General features: G+C 45.6%; 2 protein-coding genes across 4 annotated transcripts in view; one reads left to right on the forward strand and one right to left on the reverse strand.

The window, feature by feature from the left end:
- Positions 1 to 12,224: 12,224 nt before the first annotated feature.
- LOC135972901 (zinc finger BED domain-containing protein 5-like) lies at positions 12,225 to 13,183 on the reverse strand. The gene is given in 1 exon segment (XM_065553520.1): positions 12,225 to 13,183. A coding segment is annotated over 1 exon segment (690 nt). The 5' UTR covers positions 13,053 to 13,183; the 3' UTR covers positions 12,225 to 12,362.
- A 1,128-nt stretch (positions 13,184 to 14,311) lies between these two features.
- KIF20B (kinesin family member 20B) overlaps positions 14,312 to 23,636 on the forward strand; it is an 89,126-nt gene continuing 79,801 nt past the window's right edge. For 2 of the 3 annotated variants that reach the window (XM_008170578.3, XM_065553519.1), the window contains exons 1-2: positions 14,312 to 14,445; positions 22,845 to 23,001. In XM_008170578.3, coding sequence (XP_008168800.2) covers positions 22,846 to 23,001 — 156 coding nt within the window. In that variant the 5' untranslated portion in view covers positions 14,312 to 14,445; position 22,845. Of the gene's footprint in view, positions 14,446 to 19,480; positions 19,616 to 22,844; positions 23,002 to 23,636 lie in introns of those variants that run through there. The other variant, XM_024107287.3, reaches the window with a different exon arrangement.

The raw sequence follows: 23,636 nt of genomic DNA on the forward strand, positions 1-23,636 counted from the left end.
CCGTGAGGTCCTCGCATTGCTTACCTCCTCCCCCACCCCCTTGCTGCTTGCTCATCTGTTGCTCGCCTCCTCAGGACCTGCCAGACCCTCCCGCCTGTCACAAGACCCCCTCCACCTGCCATGCAGCTGGCTCACTGCTTGCCTCCTCACCCTGCTGCTGCCCCCCCCCATCCCCGTGAGACTCTCCCCCCTTTTCATCTTAAAGCACTAGTAATATTCCCCTACAGGAACTGAACAGCTATAGATCAATTGCCAGATGGATTCTCCTCGGCGTGGCATGGAGTTCGGTGTATACTGTCTAGAGAGAAACGAAAAGCCAGGCTACCTGCAGGAAACTGAAGCCTAATCTCTCCTTTTGAAAAGCGTTTGTCATTGACAGCCTGCATTAAGGCAGTAATTTAATAATCTTTCTTATACAGAATTTCCTGCCAGACTCGCTTACTTAAACTGCGTTTGAATAAAACAACTAGATCAAGAAATAAACTCACTGACTATGTGAGCTCCTCCTTGAGCGAACTTAGTTAAAAATACTTCTGCTGGGTACAGAGAATAACTGACAGGTCATTTGGAAACTGTTTTTAACCCCAATAATACAGTTTCCTACCGTATAAAAGCCAGCTGAATGGGGCCAAAGGCTTCCTGGATATTGGCAAATGTGTGTTAAATGGCTTCATTACCACTTTAATGGCCCCTTAACAGTTTCAGTGATCTGCTACTAAGGGCTTGTCTACACTGGCACTTTACAGCGCTGCAACTTTCTCGCTCAGGGTGTGAAAAACACCCACCCACCCCCAGTGCTGCAAGTTTCAGTGCTGTAAAGTGCCAGTGTAGACAGTGCACCAGTACTGGGAGCCACGCTCCCAGCGCTGGTAGCTATTCCCCTCTTGGAGGTGGGTTTTTTTATAGCCGCGACTACACAAGCCACGTTAAAGTGCTGCCGCAGCAGCGCTTTAACATGGCTGTGTAGTCACAGCACCAGCTCTGGGAGAGAGCTCTCCCAGCGCTGTAAAAAACCCACCCCGATGAGGGGAGTAGTTCCCAGTGCTGGTGCACTGTCTACACTGCCACTTTACAGTGCTGAAACTTGCATTGCTCAGGGGGGTGTTTTTTCACACCCCTGAGTGAGACAGTTTCAGCGCTGTAACGTGGCAGCGCTGTAACAAGGCCTAGGTCTCTGGTCTGGACGACTTTTTCACTGTGTAAAGTTACTGAGGGATCCCCTCCCCTCCTCACTCCCCCTCCTGCTGCTCACATCCTCACACACACACACACACACGCACACGCCCCACCCCACAGGGATGAGGGGTGGGGATGTGTCGGCAGCTGCAGGGACCTCTGAAGGGAGAGGAGGGTGGAGTGGAGGAGAGGAGGAAGACTGACACCAGGCAGCAGCAGCAGGCTGTCGGCACCTCCAGGAAGGGTCAGAGCAGGGAGGGGAAGAGGCAGGCAGGGGGGTGAGGGCACCACAGCCCAGGAGTCGGGCGGCAGGGACAGATGTGCTAGGGGAGGCACCATTGCCCCTTCCACCCACCGATGTAAGTGCCCTCCTACAGCAACACCTCCACGAGAGGCATAAAACTTATTTCTGCATAGTTAGGGTGACACAATGTCTGTGGAGACATTGCCTCCCATACATCTGCTGTCTTGTCAATTTCATGGCAGGAACTGTGAAACTGACAAGAAAGCCCCACTCCCCTGGAAAGCTAAGCCACTGGATACAGCTCCTGGCTGGGAGCCGGGGCGAGAAGCCCGAAGGGCCCCCTGCCCGCTCCCTGCAGGAGGGGAACAGGGGGCGAGAAAGCCCTGGGCAACTTCCTCTGGGTGTCTTCCCCCCACTCCTTACAGGGAACGAGAGGGGAGGGGAAAGAAAGCCTTGGGTGGCTTCCCCCCACTCCCAGCTGGGAACGGGTAGAAGAGAAGCCCCAGGGAGCTTCCCCTGTTCCCTGCTGGGAAGGGGGGAGGGAGGGAGGAGAGGAGCCTGCTGGGAGCTTGTGGGGTAGCCAGGCTCCTGGCAGGGAGCTGCCAGCAGAGTTGAGAGATGGGGCTCTTAGATCTCCACACTGCCCCTTTTAGGTTGGTGGAAGCGCTCCTGGTGACTACTGACCCAAGGAGGGTAGTGTAGACATGCAGCACCACAGTAATTATATGGAGCAGGGAGAGAACCCTAGCTACTGGCCTATGGGAGATGCTGGTGTGGGTCTCTTTCAGTCTCTCCTCTTGGAGCTGCTCCATTGTGTATAAATAATTAAATATGCATTGAAGCAAGGAGCTTGGACTCTGGGTCTCCCACCTTCGAGGGAGCCCACTAATCACTGGGCTCTGGAGTCATTCTCACACACTCTCTAGACCAGTGCACATTTAAGTATTTATACACCATCATCATCTGCAATCCCTTGATTTGAGGATGATCTCTACCACAGATTGACATATGGGTCCTGAGATAACGCAGGAGTCTGATCCTGGAACCATAGATCCGCCCGCAGTAGGTACAGACATTTCCTGGCAGGTCAGCTGCTTGCTGGGAGAAAGTTCTTTCTTTTTCCTTCCTTCCCTCTCTCTCTTTTCAGCTTTGAGGGCAAGGTGCTTAACATCCCCTGGAAGATAAGGGTGAAAGAGATGTGTCCCACTGCAAGTGGAACTAATCTGCCCTTCTTCAGTTGGCTATGTGGGCTGTAGCACAGGTTGGTCCATATGCTGAAGAAGGTTGAGCTGAGCCATAGTAGTACTAAAACTGGGTCCTGACTGAGAACCGTTTGATGAGTAGCCAGGGTATGCCTCCTCCTAAGGCATTTCCTGCTCACTCAGATGGATAGGATTATCCACAACTTTTGTGGCTCCTGCCTGCCAGGAGTAACAAGTGCAACTCCTAATACAAGGAACATAATTTTGAAGGGGAGGAAGAAGTGTTTGGCGGTGCACTCCAGTCAGCAGGTCTTGTCTTACCTGATGAATAAAAATAGTTCCATAAGCTGTGGTGATTTTGAAAAAATAGGAAATCAAATTTCAGCCAAATATTTGCTTTCGTGATTGTGGCAGCAGTTCATTTCATTTTAAGGGGCTGCCTCTAAAACAAACCATTTAAGAGAAACATCTTGGTAAAAAGCTACAAAGATTATTTGAGTATGGAATTTCGTCACCTCTCACTCAACAGGATGGTTTAATTCCAATGGCTTAATCTTTCCTTTCTCATCATTTCTAGTATGAAAACACTAGGAGCATTTGGTACACTTTTAGTTTGCTTTTAGGCATCTGTCCTTTGAGAGCACAGTATTTTCTATGACTGAACTTACTACTTCTATGCCCTTTATTTTTAACAAAGTTTGAGCTTTTGTTATGCCATAGTTGATCCCGATGCTGCCTGTTGTAAGTGAGAAAGGGTGTGTCAGTATTTCCCCTTAATTTCACAAGTATAATACCTTGCTCATACAAAAAACAATTTTATTTGAGACATAAGCTTGCTAGACCAGATCCCTGCAAGGCATAATTTTCTGCAAGAGGTAAACTTCATCTTTTTTGACAACAGTCTGGAAAATAGTCTGAGGCCTCTTCAGCGCTTAAAATGTCGGTTGATATAGCTTAAAATGTCGGTTGAAAAATCCACACCCCTGATCGACATAGTTATGCTTTCTGAATGGTCAGTGTAGGTGCAACTAGGCTGATGGAGGAATGCTTCTGTTGACATAGCTATCATTATTCAGGGAGGTAGTGTTCTTATAGTGACGGAAACACCCTTCTGTTGGCACAGACTATGTCTGCACTGCAGGGTTATGCTGACATAGTACCCATAGTGTAAACATGCCCTGAGATGAACCTCAGAGTTTTCCTCCCCTCAGTGGTGTTTCAATAGGAGGTGATTCCTTCCACTCTATGATAGGCTTTCTCTGACCATGTCTTGACATGCAAAAATGATGTAATTTTGAATTATTTTTACCTTCTGAACCCTCAGTGAGACACTAGCTCACACGGCCAGATGTAACTGGCAGCTTCAGAATGTTAACCTGCATATTAATGAGCATTAAGAGGGTTTTTCAGTCCTCTGAAGCAAATCCAATTCAAAACCACACCTTCTCTACCCATCGTAAGTGAGACCGTGTCTTGAAGTGGTCTGCACAAAACAAAATTTGCAGACCCACTGATCCCAAAATCTGAGAGATAACAGGTTACATTTCCTTACTGATGTGGTTTAACTTCTATTTTACTTTATTTAAGAGGGACATCTAAATTTTAAAGACACTTCTGTTCAAGACAGCAAACACAAACAACTCTAAAATCTAGGATCTAGATCAGGGGTGGGCAAACTTTTTGGCCCGAGGGCCACATCGGGGAATAGAAATTCTATGGCGGGCCATGAAGGCTCACAAAATTGGGGTTGGGGTGCAGGAGGGTGCTCCAAGGTGGGATTGAGGGGTTTGGAGGGCAGAAGGGGGATCAGGGCGTGGGGGAAGGCTCGGGGTGCAGGCTTTGAGCGGCACTTACCTCAAGCGGCTCCCGGAAGCAGTGGCATATCCCTTCTCTGGCTCCTACACGGAGGCACAGCCAGGCGGCTCTGCACATTGCCCCATCCGCAGGCACCACCCCTGCAGCTCCCATTGGAGTGCGTAGGAGCTGGAGCGGGGCTGAGCTGCTGGTGCGGCCCCTGACCCAGCGCCCCAGCTGGAGCGGGGCCGAGCCACCCACCTGTCACTAGAACACACACACACACACACACACACACACACACATACCAGTTTCAAACACCAAACCAACAGTTTGCAACAAAATGCTTTTCAATAAACCCACATGCATTTAAAAGCCAATTGCAGAAAGTTACCTTCTACCACAGTATAAAGGATTGCAGGCACATGGTTGTTCTGTTTCCCCCCCATGTGTGTTTGGGCCTTTGGGTTAAAGAACGAGCAAAAATGTATTAGTATTACCCCCAAATCCCTATGCAACCTGTGTAATACCTGAAGTTTTTTTTTTTTTAATTTAACAGTATTAAGCACAACTATAGTTAAAAATGGTTTTTACCTTGGCCTAGTGGCGAAATGCATCTTAAAGTTATTGGTGCCATGCTAAACAGATCACACTGCAGTAAAGATAGGTACCATTATTTAGTAAGGACACCATGGCCAACGAGTGACATCATATAATATATATTTTCAGAGTTAAAAACAGGGAGCATACCCATAGATGCCGACTCTGTGGGTGCTCCGGGGCTGGAGCACCCATGGAAAAAAATTGGTGGGTGCTCAGCACCCACTGGCAGCTCCCCGCCCCGCCTCCCCGCTCACCTCCGCCTCCTCCACGAGCACGCTGCCGCGTCCTGCTTCTCCCCCCTCCCTCCCAGCACTAGTGCCGCGAAACAGCTGATTCGCGGGGCAGGGAGGGAGGGGAGAGGAGGAACATGGCGTGCTGGGGAAAGAGGCAGGGCCGGGGTGGGGATTTGGGGAAGGGATCCAATAGGGGCAGGGAGGGGGCGGAGCTAAGGCGGGGACTTTGGGATGGGGTTGGAATGGGGGCGGGGCTGGGGCAGGGAAAGGGTGGAGTCGGGGCAGGGCAAGGGGGCATGGGCACCCACCGGTGCCGGAGAAAGTTGGCGCCTATGAGCATACCTCCTCTTGCTGTACGGGGAGATTTTAGCAAACCAGTAAAGTGCCTGAAACCACTATGGCTTATTGTTAAAAGCAGCCTATTCAGCAGTCTCAGCTTGACCAAGGGAGGAGGGGAGGGTTTTTTTTGGATGTCACAGAAAGGGCAGCTTGACCCCACGTCCTTCCTGATAAGAATTGTGTTGAAGTTGCTAATACATGCATTTTAGGAGAGCAGGATGTGCCCCAGGAATGTCTATTGGGGTTTCAAGGCTACAAACTCTGGAAAAACCTACACCTGGTTAATCAATAATCAGAAGGAACCTCTTGCTTGACCATTGAAACTGCTTACATAACAAGTTTTCTTTAAGAGATATGTCATTCTATTACTAATGTATAAATAAGGGGGGAAGTTTGAGATAGTTGGACTCCTTTTAGACTCTCACTCTGGATACATCTTGCGGTTCCCACCGGCAGATGGAAGATTTGGCCATCGGAAGCCTGTCGCTGTGTCACTCAAGAGCCACACTCAGCTTTGGTAATTATCAAGGGTTGGGGGTGTTTTACTAACCTGTTGCGGATGTATGTAAGTGCTTGAGACTAAGTAAAGTTTAGCTTTAAGTGAAAGCACTCTTGTGTTGTCCTGTTTGTTCCAACCATTTATCGGTCGGACGGCCGTGTCTCTCCTGATTTATTTCCTGACACCACCTCGCACAGAGTAAAAGTTACCAAAAGCTTTGGGTTAAAAGAATTCCAGGTAACATTGCAGTCCAGCAGCAATTTAAGACAGTTTCTGTTGAAAGAGGACAGTCTCCAAAATACATGAGGTTTTTATATCATCCTAACTCTTTGTTTCAAACAGACTTCAAAAGTCTGTAGTTAGCAGGTTGATTCGATCACAACTCTGAAATAATAGATACTTAAGGACTTTAGGCACCCCTCCCCTAACATTCCCTTTTCTGATTTGGGGTGGGGGAATTAAGTTGTCTGCACAACTGGGCTGCTTTTGGCTAATTTTTTTTTCTTTTAGTTAAAATAAATTTTTCTGTAGGGCCTTCTTACAGTATTAAATGGTAAATCACCAATCCTTAATGTAACTGTACCCATTTCCAAGTGGGGGCCCTTTGCAGATATCAGTGAATGTATTGTGGCTTGTTTTTTAAACATGTTTCTTTCATGCTTAAAGTTTGGGGGTTGTTTTTGAAATAAAATGGGCAACCATAATAAGCACCCATAGCTTTTAAATGTTTGTCTTTAGAGCAAATGCTTGTTCTAAAGTATGGTGGAGGTTTGTGAACCCTTCAAACATTTCAGTTTTGGGTTAGACCCTTGTTTATTTTTCTGTAAATATATTATTTTAAACTTTTAATGACTTTGAGTTGCTAGAAAGAGTGACCCATAGCATTCAACCAATTCCTGGAATATATTTAAACTGTCCAACAGTGTTCAACCAAATCCTGGGGTCATATTTAAACTGCCCAATAGAGTTCTACGAACTCCAGGGGTTATATTTAAACTGTACAATAGCATCTGTGAATTCCTGAGATTTTATTTCATTTCATATTAATCAGAACTCACCATCCTCACCCACCCACCTCCCTTACTGTGGGTGCACACTCACCAAATTTAATAACTGATCAATAATACATTAACACTGATGGCAAAAAGAGTGAATAATCTCAGTCACCCTGGCTATTCAGTGGGGGTGTGGTTAAAACCATTCCGTTCAACAGGATGAGTCAGCTCTATTGTACTCAAACACGTCTGAACCATCCCTATTTTTTTGTTTTTTTAATTGTAAACACATTTTTAGGATTTTTCCCCTCCCACAAGATTCTACAACATACATTTCAGCTTTTTGCTGTAAATGGGTCTCTTTTACACAAAGACACAAGAGCTAGGTTCTCACAAACATTTTTTATTTATTTAAAAGACATACAGCTCCTTGAAAACAAACCAAGATGCTCCATTAAAACTTTTAGCTCACTTAAGGGCCACAGAGACCTTCTAGCAGAAACACAGATAGTCACAAAGCCCTTTTCAATATTTTTTTTTTAATTTACAGCTATCAAGTTTTATATTGCTTGTTTGTCCCCTCACGATTCTCTAAATTAATTATTTTAGATTTCTTACAAATAGTCTTTTTCTTAAGCAGGGTTCTGTAACTTTTTGTGCGGACCAGATGGCCACTATAACGCTGTAAGCCGGCATCTTCCGGTTTGGTCATTTTCTTTAAAAGACGGTCAGGATCTCCACTGAATTGCACAGCACTTATCAAGGTCACCCCTTGCGCTAAATGTTCTTGGGTTAGGCACAGACATTGCATAGCATAACCTATGGCAATAACAGTGTTTAATAAGCTTTCCAAACACAGTTCAGCATACGGGCCCTGGAGCTTGCAGTTTATATCCATTGAAGTCCAAGTCACACAGTCATGGTGCCGTTAGGCTGGTGCGTCTATGACACAGCCCTCACAATCTTCTAAAAGCTTTTCCCTAAGACAGTGATTAAGGACAGCATAAACAGCAACACGTACAATAGTCTGCAATACTTTTTTATGCTCACGACGTGTCATTGGCTCAGTTAGTTCCATGCCAAGCCTCCTCATAGCTGTCACCCTCGGAGTCTTCTACAACAATTTGTATCAGCATTGAGCAAAAACAAGGCAGGCCCGGTTCAGCTTCACTGTCTGATGCAACACTGTGCAGGGCCTCCAGGTCTTCTGGAAAGGCATCGTTGAACTGTTGAGAGAATTTCAGAAAAGAAAAAAGTAAGTTCCCACTGCTTATTTTTAGATTTATACAACCCTGGTTCCTAACCCCATTATACCCCATCATCGACCCTCACTTCTTAATCATTCATTTATCTGAGCAATGTCTTTTCCGTTCACCTTGTCCGCCGGTGACTCCCCAGAGCTGCGTTCACCTTCCTCCTCCAGGCGGGTGGATGACGAGAGGCCACCATGCTCATTGGGGTATCTCACGAGAAGTTGGGTTTCGGATTCGGGTTCCATCAACGGCTGGGCCAAAGGGCTCCCCTTGGCCACTCCCCCCTCCTTGGAACTGTCACGATGTAGCGCTTTCTCTGTGGATGGTCGAAGGCTCTTGGGGCTAAAACAAAGTCTGAAGTTTTCACGGGGGTGGTGAAGGAGTCCATGTTTCCTCTCAGCCTTTCCACGATTTCTAAAACACCCGTTCTTGGTAAGAGATGGCCTCTTCTGTCTGGCGCTGGGACTTATGGGGTGATGGTGCTGTGCTCTGATTGGCAGAGGGCAATGGGAGGAGTTCTTAGAGGGGTCACATTAACCTCTTCTGGGCAGTTCATCCTGTCCCAGAATCTGCCCTATTTTGGTCAAATCTGCTCTCGGGTTGGTCCTCTGTTTCTGAAACCCATCGCGATTGGTAGAGGGCGGTGGGAGGAGTTCTTAGAGGTGTCACATGAACCACTTCCAGACGGGTCACCCCGCCCCAGAATTTCCCCCAATTGGTCAAATCTCCTCTTGGGGTGGTCCTACGGGGATTAAACCCATCCTGATTGGTAGAGGGCAGTGGGAGGAGTTCTTAGAGGGGTCATATGATACACCTTGCTTCCGGTCATGTGTCTGGCTTGACCCCGGAAGTAATACTCCCATGGGACAGGACTTCTGGTGACAGGTGCGCGGTGCTTAAGGGGTCAAGGGGCAGGGTTAATGTTTGATTGATGGTAGGGCCCTTATACTACTTATGAGGCAAGATTGGAATTCTGAGTTCTAATACCAACTCAAGAACTGGACTCAGTCTGTGGATGTGGGCAAGTCACTTAACCTCTTCCTCTTTTCACCATATGTATGTGATTAATCTCTGAGCAAAAGTATTGCCAAGCTTAAAATGAACAAAGATATTGTCAGTGTTAGGCCTCAAACTTCTGCTTTGCAGAGGTGAAAAGGGCAAGCTTTGCAGAAGTAAGCTAAAACTTGTGGTCAAAACGCGCTGCAACCAGATAACACATTCTAAGCAAGGTAAGTTGTGCCCCAGGCATAGCTTGACTAACCCACAATGAAAACAATTGGCTACAAGAAAATCAGTAAGTATAAATTATACAGTCAAAGCGACACAAGAAGATAAGCAAGCATAAATTATACAGCCAAGGCAACAATGCTAACCACAATAAAGATTTGGCTGACCCTAATTGGTCAGTCTGTTTTAAAACACGGCTGACAGATCAGATAAAAAGTACAAAGGCACGGGATTGTGTGTGTGTTTTGGTCATAAGGGAAACCTGACCCACACCCCCTGAACCGAAGGGATGTGCACTTCGTGACCATCTGTACCTGGCCAGTGCAGAAAACGGCTGACTGAAGAGTAACGTATTTTTGGGCAAATGCAGGGTAAGGTTATGGAGTAAAAAAGTCTGGTTGCTCTGGCAGAACTGATCTCAAGTTATATCAATACTATAGTGTTAAGATCGTAGTAAATAGCTAATGAATAATAATTTTACACGTACTCTATAAGGTTAAGAATAGTAGTAAATATCTAATTAATAATAACTTTATATGTACTTGTGCTTGTCTTTAGTATAACTTGCCATTTGTATTAACCCTTATTCAGTGCTAGTCTTTAATCTTGCTTTTCTTCTTTTGTCTGCGTTGCCTTTATAGTCGAAAGTCATTAAAAACCTTTTTAAGGAATAATTAGTCGTTTTAATTTTTCTTATACAGGCACTACTCAACCTCATTACATCTGTGTTGGGAAGTAGTGATCACCCAGGGCCCAATTAGGGTCCTAACTGTGCCTCCCTCTTCCTTTATCTCCGCAATATAAACAGTGATTATAATCTTATCTCTCTCACAAGAATGTGGTTAATATTATTTTATTTATGCCCTGATTTTGCAAACATTTTTACATTTGCTTAACTGCAAACATGTGAGTAGTACCACTGAAGAACTACAAATTAAGCATTATATACTTCAGGATTGGGGCCTTGATATTTATATGCTTTTCTAAATGTAAATATAACTAACATTTGAGCACCTCAGACACATTCATAAGTTTTTCCTCACAATATTCTATTGGGTTATTATGGCTATTATCCCAGTTTCACAGATGAGGAACTGAGGCAGAGAAAGAATAAATAATTTATATTTTTTCTACTCATCAAAACATGTAAGAAAGGAGGAGGAGGAGGATCACATTATAAAGATCTGCAAAATCTACGGTGACTAACAGCTCATTTTGGCACAACATGTGAATGGGCTGGAGAGAGCAATGCCACGTCCCTTCTCAATCAAGAAAATCCAAGACCAAGGAGCTAAGTAGAGCCCACAGGTGTATTCAGACCCCCCAGAGGGTACAAGGAGCCTAGAAAACATGTGATCATATATGTCAGCAGTTCTCAAATTGTGGGTCAGGATCCCAAAGTGGTTAGAGACCCCCCTGTAATGGGGTCACCAGGGCTGACATTAGATTTGCTGGGGACAAAGGACAAAGTTCCAATCCCACTGCCTGGGGCCAAAGCCCAAGGGCTCCAGCCCTGGGTGACGGGGATCAGGTTTTGCCTGGGGCGGAGGGGCTCGGGCAGACTCAGGCTTTGGTCCCCCCTCCTGGAGTATTTTTGTTGTCAGGAGGGGGTCGGGTGCAGTGAAGTTTGAGAATCCCGATATATGCTTAACATCTGTACAATCTACTGTGTAGCATCTCATGTGAACAGAGCTTATTTTGTGGGTCAGCATTTGGAAGTGTACCACCACCACACTTTTTTCCCCTAATCTGACCCGTGTTCACAGTTTCATTTGAACTGCTTATTGACACTGCACATGCTTATTTTAAGCCCTGATAAAGAACTGGCAGAAATAACCTGATCAGCAAATTAGCTGGTTCATCCTGAGAAGCCAATGTAGCTTTGGGCTTGCCCTGTGGCGGCTGTTCTGTAGCAACATACCGCTTCCCACGTGTGGTTTGTAACGACACAAACAGCTCCCGCTCCCAATTCCCGACTTTGGGTGGGTGCACTGAGCATTGGCCTAGGCCAGTGGTTCCCAAACTTTAACAGCCCGCGAACCCCTTTCACTAAATTGTGACATCTTGTGAACCCCCTCCTAAAATTGAATATTTCCAGGGATTTAAGTTTAAATTTCCTCAGTGTGATGGGATTCGCTTGCTTTGCTCTGCATAGCTCTTGGAAGTCTGGAACCACTGGAGAAAGATAAAGTCTCAGGTCTGGTTCGGCATCAAGTCTGTTTCTGTATTTGATTTTCAGATGTGCATACAAGGAAACTGTTTTCTCGCCTAAGTATGTTGTTGAAAATGGTAACAAAACTGCAGCAGCTTTTTCTGCCAGAAAGGGGTACTTGTTTCTTAAACTCAGCCAAAAGTTGATCAATGATAGATTTCTGAAACTCCTTTTCAGTTCGTAATTACTCAGGAGATCTCAATCAATTTCTCTTTCCTGGTGTTTAATATCTGTGTTGAGAAAGTGGTATCATCAAAAGGGTTGCGAATTCAGTCATTATCGCCTGACATAGATGGAAAGTATTCCCTGAAACTTGTGCAAAGTTCTTTTAGGTGTGCAATTATATTGGTTTTAGTGCACTGATCCAACTGAAGTTTATGTTCTGCCAGGAAGTCATGAAGATTACTGAAACACTTAATTTGATTGTTTTCCAAACAACTTCCCCAGAACTGCAACTTCTTTATCAGAGATTCAACTCACTCTTGCACATAGAAAACTGTTATATTGAGGCCTTGAAGAGATAAATTTAGGTCATTAATTCTTGAGAAAATATCTGCTAAATAAGCTAGGCTCTGGAGCCAGACATTATTTTCCATACAGCTGGCAAGGTGGAAAGGGTGGCTGTTGAAAAAAAACTAGGATTTCCGTTCTAACCTCAAACAAGCACACAAGGATTTTACCCCTTGAGAGCCATCTAACTTCAGTATGGGTCAACACACAGTCATGTATACTACCCATTTCTTCACAAAGTACGTGAAATATTCTGGAATTTGTTGGCCATGATTTTATGAAATTCACCATTTTCACTGCATTGTTCAGCACTTCCTTCAGTCCCTCTGGCATGCATTTTGTTGCAAGGGCTTGTCTATGGATGCTGCAATGAGTCCAAGAGACTTTTGATGCAACCTTTTTTGTTCGAGCTACAAATCCAGTATACTTCCCCGTCACTGATGTGGCCTCATCAGTGCAAATGCGTAGGCAACGAGACCAATCTATTTCCTTTTCTTGAAAATATGCATTAGTCAGATTGAAGATATCTTCTCCAGTTGTACGTTCTTCCAGTGGTCGACAAAACAACAAGTCTTCTTCAACCATACCTTCATTCACATAATGTACAAACAGTAGCAAAATAGCTAGATTAGCTACATCAGTTGATTCATCCAACTGTATAGCATAATATGGACTATTTTTCACTCTATGTACAATTATGGTCTCTACATTATTTGACATGTCATTAATTCTTCATCACAATGTATTATTGGACAAAGGTACCATGCTATGGTATGGGCTTCTGATGCTTTTGCTACTCAGTAGCTCATGCGGTATGACGCTTTAAGTGTATTTTCATTATCAGTACTTGCTTTGGATATAAAACTGGTAATGTCACTTTTCTTCTCAGCTAATTTTCGCTTGAAAAAATCAACAGGCTTGTCGAGTTGTGCAGGATGCCTAGTTTCTAAATGGCGCCAAAGTAGAGAAGGTTTGAGGCTGCTGTTTGCTAGAACATCACCACAAATCACACACAGTGGTTTTGGATGTTCTTGCTCACCAATGCATGTAAAGCCATATTTTATATAATCATTGTCATATTTTCTTTTCTTTGTAAGTGACTTTCCAGGACCATCACGATCATTAGACTTAGATTTTCCACAGTGTGGACTTGAGGAAACACTAGCTGATTCGAGTGTCTTTACACCTTCCTTTTTCAGCCACTTATCCATTGAACTTGTGTACAAAAGTTCTAATAAAAATAAGAGAGAGAGACTGTTAACAACCAACAAACTAGAAACTGAGAAGATTCACTCACTGAAGCAAATCAGCACTCCAGAGAGAAGGACAATTACTGAGACACCTTAACACTCCTACACTGGCCACAACGTGCTTCTGGCTGGTTTGGCTCGCAAATAGCTTTTCTTCCGCAGAGGAAGGTGCCCTGGGAGGGACAAATTAGCTTGGACCACCCCCCACATTCAGCGTGGCCCCCTGCTGACTGCCCTGGATGCAAACTTCCCCTGCCTGACAAGGACAGGGATCCGAGCTGCCACCTGCACCCCACATGGAGTGCTAGGGTTTGGGGCTGCTGGCTCCCCCGCTGACAGGGGAGGGCTGGGGCTGCCAGCTCAAACTGCCCAGCCCCACTCCCCACGAGGATCGAGCTGCTGGCTCCCTGGCTGACAGGAGGGCTCGGGCTGCTGGCTCAAACTGCCCGGCCCCGCTCTCCCTGGGGCTCGGGCTGTCTGCCCTGCAACTGGGTCCCAGCAGAGGCTGCTATTAATGAAATTTTTCTTGCGACCCCCCCTGAAGCGTTCTGCAAACCCCCAGGGGCTTGCAAACCCCACTTTGGGAACCACTGGCCTAAGCGGTTCCAAGTCGCGAGCAGCAGCCAAGCGGGTCACGTTTGCGTGTCGGAAAGGGCAATGTTGCTATTTGTGTCGTCACACCGGCCCCGGCACAACACATCCAGGCCGCACGCGCCTCCCCACGCACCAGTCCCAGCCTGCGCTGGGTGGAGACGTTCCGCTTCCCCTCGGCGTGACGTTGGCTTCCAGCCCGCCCCTCGCCTCCCATGGTGCTGTGCGGCACAGCGCGCCGCCATTGGGTGGATTTGAAAAGGGACCGCGGCGAGTCTGACGGTGTTGCCGGCAGAGAGGTGTCGCGTCCCCCGCAGGTGAGCGCGGGCTGAGGGGCTGCCGGTCTCCGGGCCAGAGCTGCGCTCCGAGAGGTCGCTTCCTGGCTTCCCTTCCCCTCCCTCCTTCCCTGCCTGGAGGCTGCCTCGGCTTTCCCTGTTGGTGCGCTGGGGAGCGAGTCGTGCCCCGGCATAGGCAGCCTGGGGCCGCCCGCCATGGCTCCCAGCGCCCTTGTGGCTCCGGTATGCCGGGCTCGGGAGCGGCCCGTCTGAGGCGCTGCGGTGTCCCGAGCCCAGGGGTGGCTGCTCGGGCTGAGGCTGGGGGCGCTGCTCCTGCAGGAGGAATATAGTGAGTTGCGGCGGTGATAGCCCAGCTTAGCTACACGAGTCTTATCTAGGGCCGAGTTCTTGTTATTGGTTGAGCGAGTGACATGTTAACCACAGTGATTTTTAAAATCTTCTGGTTAAAGGATGGGTGACTTTGACTTCTCTTCCTGTGTGCTTGGGCTGGTTATTGCCATGGGAGCTTAGGAAAGTGATAGTAGGAAAACCCACTTAGCCTGTAGATTCCCACTTGCTATGGACAAGTGCCATACCTTCTGCAGGCTTCAAGCTTGTATTTGCAAAAAGTAACCATCATAATTAGTTCCAACCGAGTGTGAAAAGGGAGAGGGAGAGAAAGCATAGGCCTCTTCTATAATGGGGCTTAGGCCTGGTTTCAGTTATTAGTGAGGCTGCTCTGTTGGAAACCCTTGTGTCAATGAGAAAAATAGCAGTGCACCAGAGGTTATTACTAGGGTGAAATAGGGGGAAAGGTCACTGGTGCAAATTCTAAGTTTCCTTGTCTATGAAAGGGACTTGCACTTCATGGGTTGTTGTCATTGACTTCACATCTTTAACTGATTTGCCTTAAATCTCTTGAGTGTCCCCTATAGCATCGGCTCTCAACTAGGGGTTTGTGGCTCCCTGGAGGCTGTGAGGAGGTTTCAGAGGGGTCTGTGAAGCAGAGCTGGCATTAAACTCACTGGGGCCCAGGACAGAAAGCCAAAGCCTGAGGCTAGCTGTGGCGGGCTGAAGCCCAACCAACAGTTTTGCTGGGTATGGGGCCACAGGCAATTGCCCTGCTTGCTACCCCCTAATGCTGGCCCTGGATTTTATATGCAGAGAAACAGCTGTTTGTTTGGTGGGGGTTGCTGTGGAGTTTTTTCAACCTGGGAAGGACTCTGAAAGAAAAAGGTTGAGAACCCCTGCCCTATGGTCATGCCCACAGAGAGTTCCTATCTTGACCTATTAATTTAATTTAAGGCACACTTGTTTGTGTCCTAATTAACAAATGTAGGGGATGTGAGAGCATATTCTGAGCCATCTAAAGCTCTTTTAAAATTTAACATTTAAATCAAATAACTGGTCAATAGGTATTACTGATGGATAACTACCAATTAAATAGAGTACTTGAATAAAACAGTTGTGCACTCTTTATCCTTATAATTGAAGTGGACATGGCTTTGAGACTATCACAGCACAGGTATATTTCACTCCAATAGTAGGTTTAGTTTTCAGGTTAGTAGGTGTTGTGTACGTTGTTGAAGCCCTGATAATACTTTGGGCCAAATTCTGCCCTGACTTTCATTCCATGCAACTCCATCCCCACATAGGTGGGACTGACTAGGGTAGAAATTGGGGCAGAAGTTGACTGTTACTCTTGCATACCTCACCTCTGTAGCTCTTGAAACGCTTTATAAAGCTGGCCAAATATCATCTGTATTTTACAGGCTGGTGGATGCGGAAGACTGAGGCTTGGTCTACACTACAGAGTTAGGTCCACGTAAAGCAGCTTACATCGACCTGATTATGTCAATGTCTATGCTATAGCCTTGCTCTCGCTGATGTAGGTGCCCTACTACACCGACATAAAACATGAGAGGCGTAGCACTTATGTCGGTTTAGTTAGGGCAACGCAGTGTCCATGTAGACCAGTGGTACTCAACCGTTGAGCCGCATGGGGACCAATTAGAGCTGTGTGGTAAAGGCTGCTCAGCTCACCCGGTGGGGTCTGCTTCTGGCCTCACTGGGTGCTGGGCTTAGAGGGTCTGAGGAGGGTTGCGGGGCGGGGGGGAGAGGGGAATCTGTGGTTCTTTACCTGCGGCCCAGCTAATGACCCACAATGATAAATAGGTTGAGAACCACTGATGTAGACACTGCATTACTGACATTGGCTGTTGGCTGTCATTCTTGGCAATTTCATAGCTCTGCTTTGCCAGGGTAGGCTCACAACTGGGGCTGTGAACTTGATAAGAAAGACTGGTAGGCTCTCTACTATGAAATTGAGGCCAGCATCTGGCTCACAGCTGCACATCCCCTCCCTTCCCCCCAGCTCTCATCTGGGCATAGGGCTCACAGCTGGAACTCCTGCTCCCCACTCTGGGGTGACAGCCCCAGCTCTGACCCCACAGCAGGGAGCCTACCAGCCTTTCTTGTCAATTTCACAGATTCAGCTGTGAGCCCTCTCTTGAGCCTGAAATTGACAAGAAAGGCTGGTAAACTCCATCCTGTGAACCTTGCACCAGGCTCACAGCTCAGGTTGTCAACCCAGGGCAGAGGAGGTCTCACATCTGGGCTCTCAGTTCCACGCTGGGAGCCCAGCTGCCGCCTGGGCTCTCAGCCCCTCACTCTGCCCTTTTTAAATCCGTGCAAGCGCTCCTGGTAAGGATGTGCACCACTGACAGAAGGAGGGTCATGTGAACATGAAATACCACAGTAAATACTGGAACAGTGCAGAGAAGGGTTGCTAGGATGATCTAAGGAATGGAGAACCTGCATTGCAAAAGGGAACTTAAGGAGCTTGACCTGTTTAGCCTGACCAAATGAAGGCTGAGGAGAGAGATGATTGCTCTCTATAAATACATCAGTGGGATAAACACTATTGAGGGAGAGGAATTTTTTAAGTGAAGCACCAGTGTTGGCATGAGAACAAATAGATACAAACTGGCCATCAACAAGTTTAGGCTTGAAATTAGATGAGTTTCTAACCATCAGAAGAGTGACGTTCTGGGACAGCCTTCCAAGGAGAGCAGTGTGGGCAAAAAACCTAGCTGGTTTCAAGACTGTTTGATAAGTTTATGAAGGGGGTGGTGTGATGAGAGGCCACCTACCATTGTAGGAAATATCTGTGACTGCTAATAGCAAATATCCCCAATGGATGGAGATGACACTAGATGGGGAGGGCTCTGAGTTACTACAGAGAATTCTTTCCCAGGTGTATGGTTGGTGGGTCTCAATCCTGATCATGTGGGTAACTTTTCATATTTGGGGCCAAGAGGGAATTTCCCCCGGGTCAGATTGGTAGAGACTCTCTGGGTTTTTTGCTTTCCTCTGCGGTGTGAGACATGAAAATTTGAACTAGAGAAAATGGTGGATTCTCTGTAAGTTGAAGTCTTTAACTCAAGATCTGAGGACTTTAGTAACTCAGTCAGAGATTATGGGCCTATTGCAGAAGTGGGTGGGTGAGGTTCTGTGGCCTGTGATGTGCAGGAGGTCAGACTAAATGATCATGATGGTTCCTTCCGGCCTTAAAGTCTGAGTTTTTTAGGTGAACAGACTGATGAATCACATGCTATGTCAATGCTACGAGCAATACAGTTGCAGTGCTGCAGCTATGCCACTGTAGTGCCATAATGCAGATGCTTCCTACGTGGATGGAAGGGTTTTTTCCTCTCAATGTAGATAATCCATCTCTCTGAAGTCACACCCTACACACTATTGTACAAAGATTATTACAGAATATGCCTTGTGAGTTCGTTTTTAAATGATACCTCACTGATCATTAATATTTTTATATGATTTATGTACACTGTAGGTATTGAGTTATGGATATGCTAGAATTATGACTAAAGTGTGTTTAAACCAGGCATGTCAGATGGAGTTGTTAAACAGGTCTAGCCTCAATAAAGTAGTTGTTTACCTCTATTTACATATAAGCTGTAAACAGGACCATCAAGACAGCAGGGGGAGGTGAAGGCAGGAAACAGAACAATTTGCATTTCAGCAAACACCAGATAAGGAAAAAAGAGCACATGGCGCTTCCTTCATCCCCAGACTTCATGTTACCTTTCTCTCAGATTCAGTAAACTTTACTTTGAGGGGTAACCCTCAGAAGAATACATTTTAAAGGTTTACTGATCTACAAAGAGAGGGGGATGAACCTTAAGTGATTTGAATCAGTATGCAATATTACTGTATCTTGAAAGTGCATAAAGTGAGGTCTTTTCTGAAAGAGCACAGTTTTGGGGGAAAAATCAGGACTTGAAGTGTCGACTAGGACAAAGTTGTGTCCACTTAATTCCACAATTGACTATAGAGTTTAGTGTACACCATGGTTAAAACTGCTCTATTTGAACTTGGTGGTTGACCTCTGAAGTGGCAGAAACATCTTGAAGGGACACTTGTCTGGATTTTGGGCAGTGTTATTCTGAGATTCTGGAAGTGTTAAAGGGCATATGTAGAAACTGCTAAATATTCCACAATATTAGAACAGCTTTCACACCGCTGCATTCTCTAATAATTTCATTTGGGATACAATCCAGAAGGGAAATTCCCAACATAGCTCGTTCCATTGCCCTTTCAGCTACCGACAGCCGCTGTTCTTCTCTCTTCGTCAGTGCCCAGGTTTCACTGCCATACAGCACGGCTGGCAGCAGTGTTGAATTGAAGATATTTGTACGTGTGGTCTTGTCGATTTTTGCCTTTGAGGATGTCCTTGATGGAATTAAATGCACACCATCCTGCCCGAATCCTTCGCGAGCGTCTGTTCATGTCTTGGCGCATATTAACTTCTTGGCCCAAATATATGTACTGTTCCACTTCTTCAATTTCTTCTCCTGTTACCGTTATTCTGGCTTTTCGTAAGATGTCTGATCGCAATTATTTCATTTTGCAATGGTTCATTTTCAGACCAACCTGACTGCTTTTCTTGTCGAGTCTTCATAGCATGAAAGATATTGTGGAAAGCGGGCCACATAGCACAGTTCACGGACAATAGGTGGACTGCAATCATTACTGAGTGGTACCTGCGAGAACAGAAAAGACCATCTGGTCGGCTCCCAAGAAGATGGGAAGATGACATTGTTAAACGTTTCGGACGAACGTGGAGAAGAAAGGCAGATGTGTTGTGATCGGCGCAGTCTTAACGACAGCTGAAGACCGATCGATCCAGGTGATTAGAACAGCTATACTTTGTCAGACCAATAGTCCATCTAGCCCAGTATTCTGTCTTCTGACAGTGGCCAATATGAGGTTCTTCGGCAGGAATGAACAGAACAGGGCAATTATCAAGTGATCCATTCCCAGCTTCTGGCAGTTAGTGGCTTAAAACACCCAGAGCATGGGTTTGCATCTCTGATCATCTTGGCTAATAGCCATCAATGGACCTTTTCTCCATGATTTTACCTAATTCTTCTTTTGAACCCAATTATACTTTTTGCCTTCACAGCATCCCTGGAAATGAGTTCTACAGGTTGACTGTATGTGTGAAGTACTTTTTTGTTTTTGTTTTAAACCTGCTGCCTGTTAATTTCATTGCGTGACCCCTGGTTCTTGTGTTATGTGAAGAATAAGGAAGTGTTATCTACCCCACTTTGTCCACACCATTCTGATTTCATAGACCTCTATATCCTTCTGATGCCATTCTGCGCCAAAAAAAATTCAGTGCACAATATTTTAAAATTCTGCAAATTGTATTCATTAAATAAATGAGGCTCCAGCATGGCATTGGGGAGCACAGGCCACTGGCTGCATAAAAGTGGGAGATCACTGTGCAGCTCCCCCTGGGACATGGACTCAGCAGTGAGGTCAAGCCTGCCCCTCTCTGCCAGGTGCACCAGGTGTGCGCAGGCTCAGCAAGGATCCAAGTGTGGAGGGGCATAGTGTGGGGGGATCCAGTTGTAGGTTGAGATGGTTCTGTGTGGGGCAGTCGATGCAGGTGGCTCAGTGGGGGATCTGGGTGTGGGGGGAGATCTGGATGCACAGGGCTTTGGGGGGGGGGGGAGGGTTCTGGGTGCAACAGTAACTGGATTCTACAGGGGTGTCCAGATGAAGGTGGTTGAGGCTCAGCAGGGGGTGGGGGTCAGAACTCAGCAGGGGGGTATACAGGGGTGTGTGGGCTCAGTGGGGGTCCAGATGCATCTGGGTGGGGATCTGGGTGTGAGTGGCTTCTCAGGGTGGCTGAGGTGCAGGGGGAGTGCGGCTCATTGGGGGGAGGAGTTTCTGAGTGCGGGTGGAGGGGGGGTTAGGGTGTCTGGATGCACAGGGGTTGGGCAGATGGAGGAGCAGCTCCCTGTACAAGGATCCCTCCCCCTGCAGCTGCGATGGGTGCAGAAGTGGGGGAGTGGAAGGGGGAGTTTGCAGAGCTTCCTTCAGCCGAGGGAGAAATCTGGAAGTGGGTCTGATCTGGCCCCAGATGCTGTGCAAGGGAAGAGGAAGTCCCATCCTCCCCAGCCCAGCCGGGACTAGCAGTTGAGCCCACTGCAGGGTAGGAGCCACCAGCCGGGTCTTCCCAGTCCCACCTCCTCGCCCACAGTGATTTACTTCTCTGCCGGCTGCCCTGAGCCTCCAAAACATACTGCTGAGGAGGGTCAGAAAGTCTTTTTGCGAGGAAGCAAAGAAATCTGCATGGGAAATAAATTCTGCGCATGCAGAGTAGCAAAAAATATCTTCCCTTGAAATGCGATGACTAATCTTAATAGTCCCAGTCTTTTTAATCTCTCCTCATCTGGAATCTGTTCCATACCCCTAGTCATTTTTGTTGACCGTCTCTGTACCTTTTCCAATTGGGAATGGGAGACAGGGAATGGATCACTTGATGATTACCTGTTCATTCCCTTTGGGGGACTTGGCATTGACCACTGTCAGAAAACAGGATTACTGGGCTAGATGGACCATTAGTCTGACGCAGTATGGCCGTTCTTATGTTCTAATTCTAATATCTTTTTTGAGATGGGGTAATCTGAACTGCACACCATATTCAAGGTGTTGGCATACCATGAATTTATATAGTGGCATTATGATATTTACTGTCTTTATATCTATCCCTTTCCTAATTGTTCCTAACATTAACTTTTTTTTTTACTGCCACTGCACATCGAGCAGATGTTTTCAGAGAACTTGCCACGATGACTCCAAGATCTTTTTTGAGTGATAACAGCTCATTTAGACCCTATCATTTTGTATGTATAGTTGGGGTTATGTTTTCCAGTGTGCGTTACTTTGCATTTATCAACATTGAATTTAATCTGCCATTTGCCCAGTCACCAGTTCTGAGATTTTTTTGGTAACTCTTCACCATCAGTTTTGGACTTAACTATCTTGAGTAATTTTGTGTCATCTGCAAATTTTGCCACCTCACTGTTTGCCCCTTTCTCCAGATCATTTATGAATATGTTGAACTGCACTGGTCCTACTATAGATCCCTGTGGGCCCCTGCTATTTATTTGTCTCCATCCTGAAAACTGACCATTTATTCCTTCCCTTTGTTTATTATTTTTTAACCAGTCACTAATCCAGCAGAGGATCTTCCTTCTTATCCCATGAGTGCTTACCTTGCTTAAGTGCCTTTTTTGAGGGACAAGTCAAAGGCTTTGTGAAAGTCCAAGTACACTATCCATTGGATCACCTTTGTCCACATGTTTGTTTGCCCCCTCCTCAAAGAATTCTGATAGCTTTCGTAAAGGAAAATCGTGCCTCACTAATCTATGTTGATTCTTTCCCCCCACAAATCATGTTCATTTATGTGTCTGGTAATTCTGTTCTTTACTGTGGTTTCAGCCAATTTGCCTGGTACTGAAGTTGGGTTTACTGGCTTGTAATTGCAAGGATCATCTCTGGAGAGTGTTTTCGGTTGTTGGTTTTTGATTATTTAAATTGGTGTTACATTAGCTATTCTCCAGTCATCTGGTACAGAAGGTGATTTAAGTGATGGGTTACATACCATAGCTAGTAGTTCTGCAATCTTATTTTGAATTCCTTCAGAACTCTTGGATGAGTCCCATCAGGTCCTGTGGCTTATTACTGTTTAATTTATCAATTGATTCCAAAATCACCTCTATTGATGCCTCAGTCTGGGACAGTTCCTCAGATTTATCATCTAAAAAGAATGTCTCAGATGTGGGAATCTCCCTCATCCTCAGCAGTGAACAGTAATGCAAAGAATTAATTTAGCTTCTTCACAATAGCCTTATCTTCCTTGAGTGCTCCTTTTAGATGTTGGGGTTTTTTTTTTTTTTTTTTTTTTTTTTCTCCTTTTGCCCCAGCCTGTTGTTGGAAACTGTATTTATGTGTAAGGTTTGAAAATAAATAAAACACATATAGAAATATAAACTTGTATTATGATGGCTTCTCAGGACTTCAGGCATGCCATGCTAGTTAAACAGTTGGCTTTATTTTTGCAGAATGGAACCAGTTTTGGATAAAGCAACAAATATAAGACCATCCTATATTGCTAGTATTGAGCTACCTCCAAGAATTGGGCCAGTAAATGTTGAGGACCTTAAAGCAGACCTATCAGATGAATTTTCCCTGGTTTCTTCAAACTTGGATATAAGCCAGGTGAGAATGTTTAACAGTCTAGTTTGTTAATTTTAAAAATGAAATTACTTAAATTGTGAAGCATTTATATATCCTGTTGCTTTTAATGATAAAGCAACAAGCATATCTATATTTCTGTATAAATAAAAGGGAAACATTTAAAATTAGATGCTATAGTAATGAATTCCTGTATTTGAGCCTTGATAGTCCTGTCGTTGTGTAGTTTGTGTTTTGTGTTAATCAAAAAAAGATACTCTAATTATAAGAGTTAACTTCTGTCATCAGAGGCAGAGAAATTCAGAGACATTATTTGTACATGTTTTCATCGTATTTTGAAGTTCATCTTTCTGCTGGGTATTTTTGATACCAACACAAAAAGTGATGATTATAAACAATAACTTGCAGGAAATGTTGGTAAAATCTATAGTTGCCTCCTGTTCTGCTCTAGTAATGCAGAAATTAATTACCAGATACAAAGGATAATATGGGGTATGCTGGTGGCTTTTATTTTCAATTACTACTTGGCCTAAACTGCATAGCATATCTTTGTAATCCACAAGAAGTCATTTTAAATATTTTATAAGGTTAAGGTGAATTTCTAGAAGGGCCAAAGTACTTTCATTTATTGCTGCATGAATTGTGGGGGGAGGGGGGGG

This window comes from Chrysemys picta, chromosome 7 (genome assembly GCF_011386835.1).
Source record: "Chrysemys picta bellii isolate R12L10 chromosome 7, ASM1138683v2, whole genome shotgun sequence".
NCBI lineage: Eukaryota > Metazoa > Chordata > Testudines > Emydidae > Chrysemys > Chrysemys picta.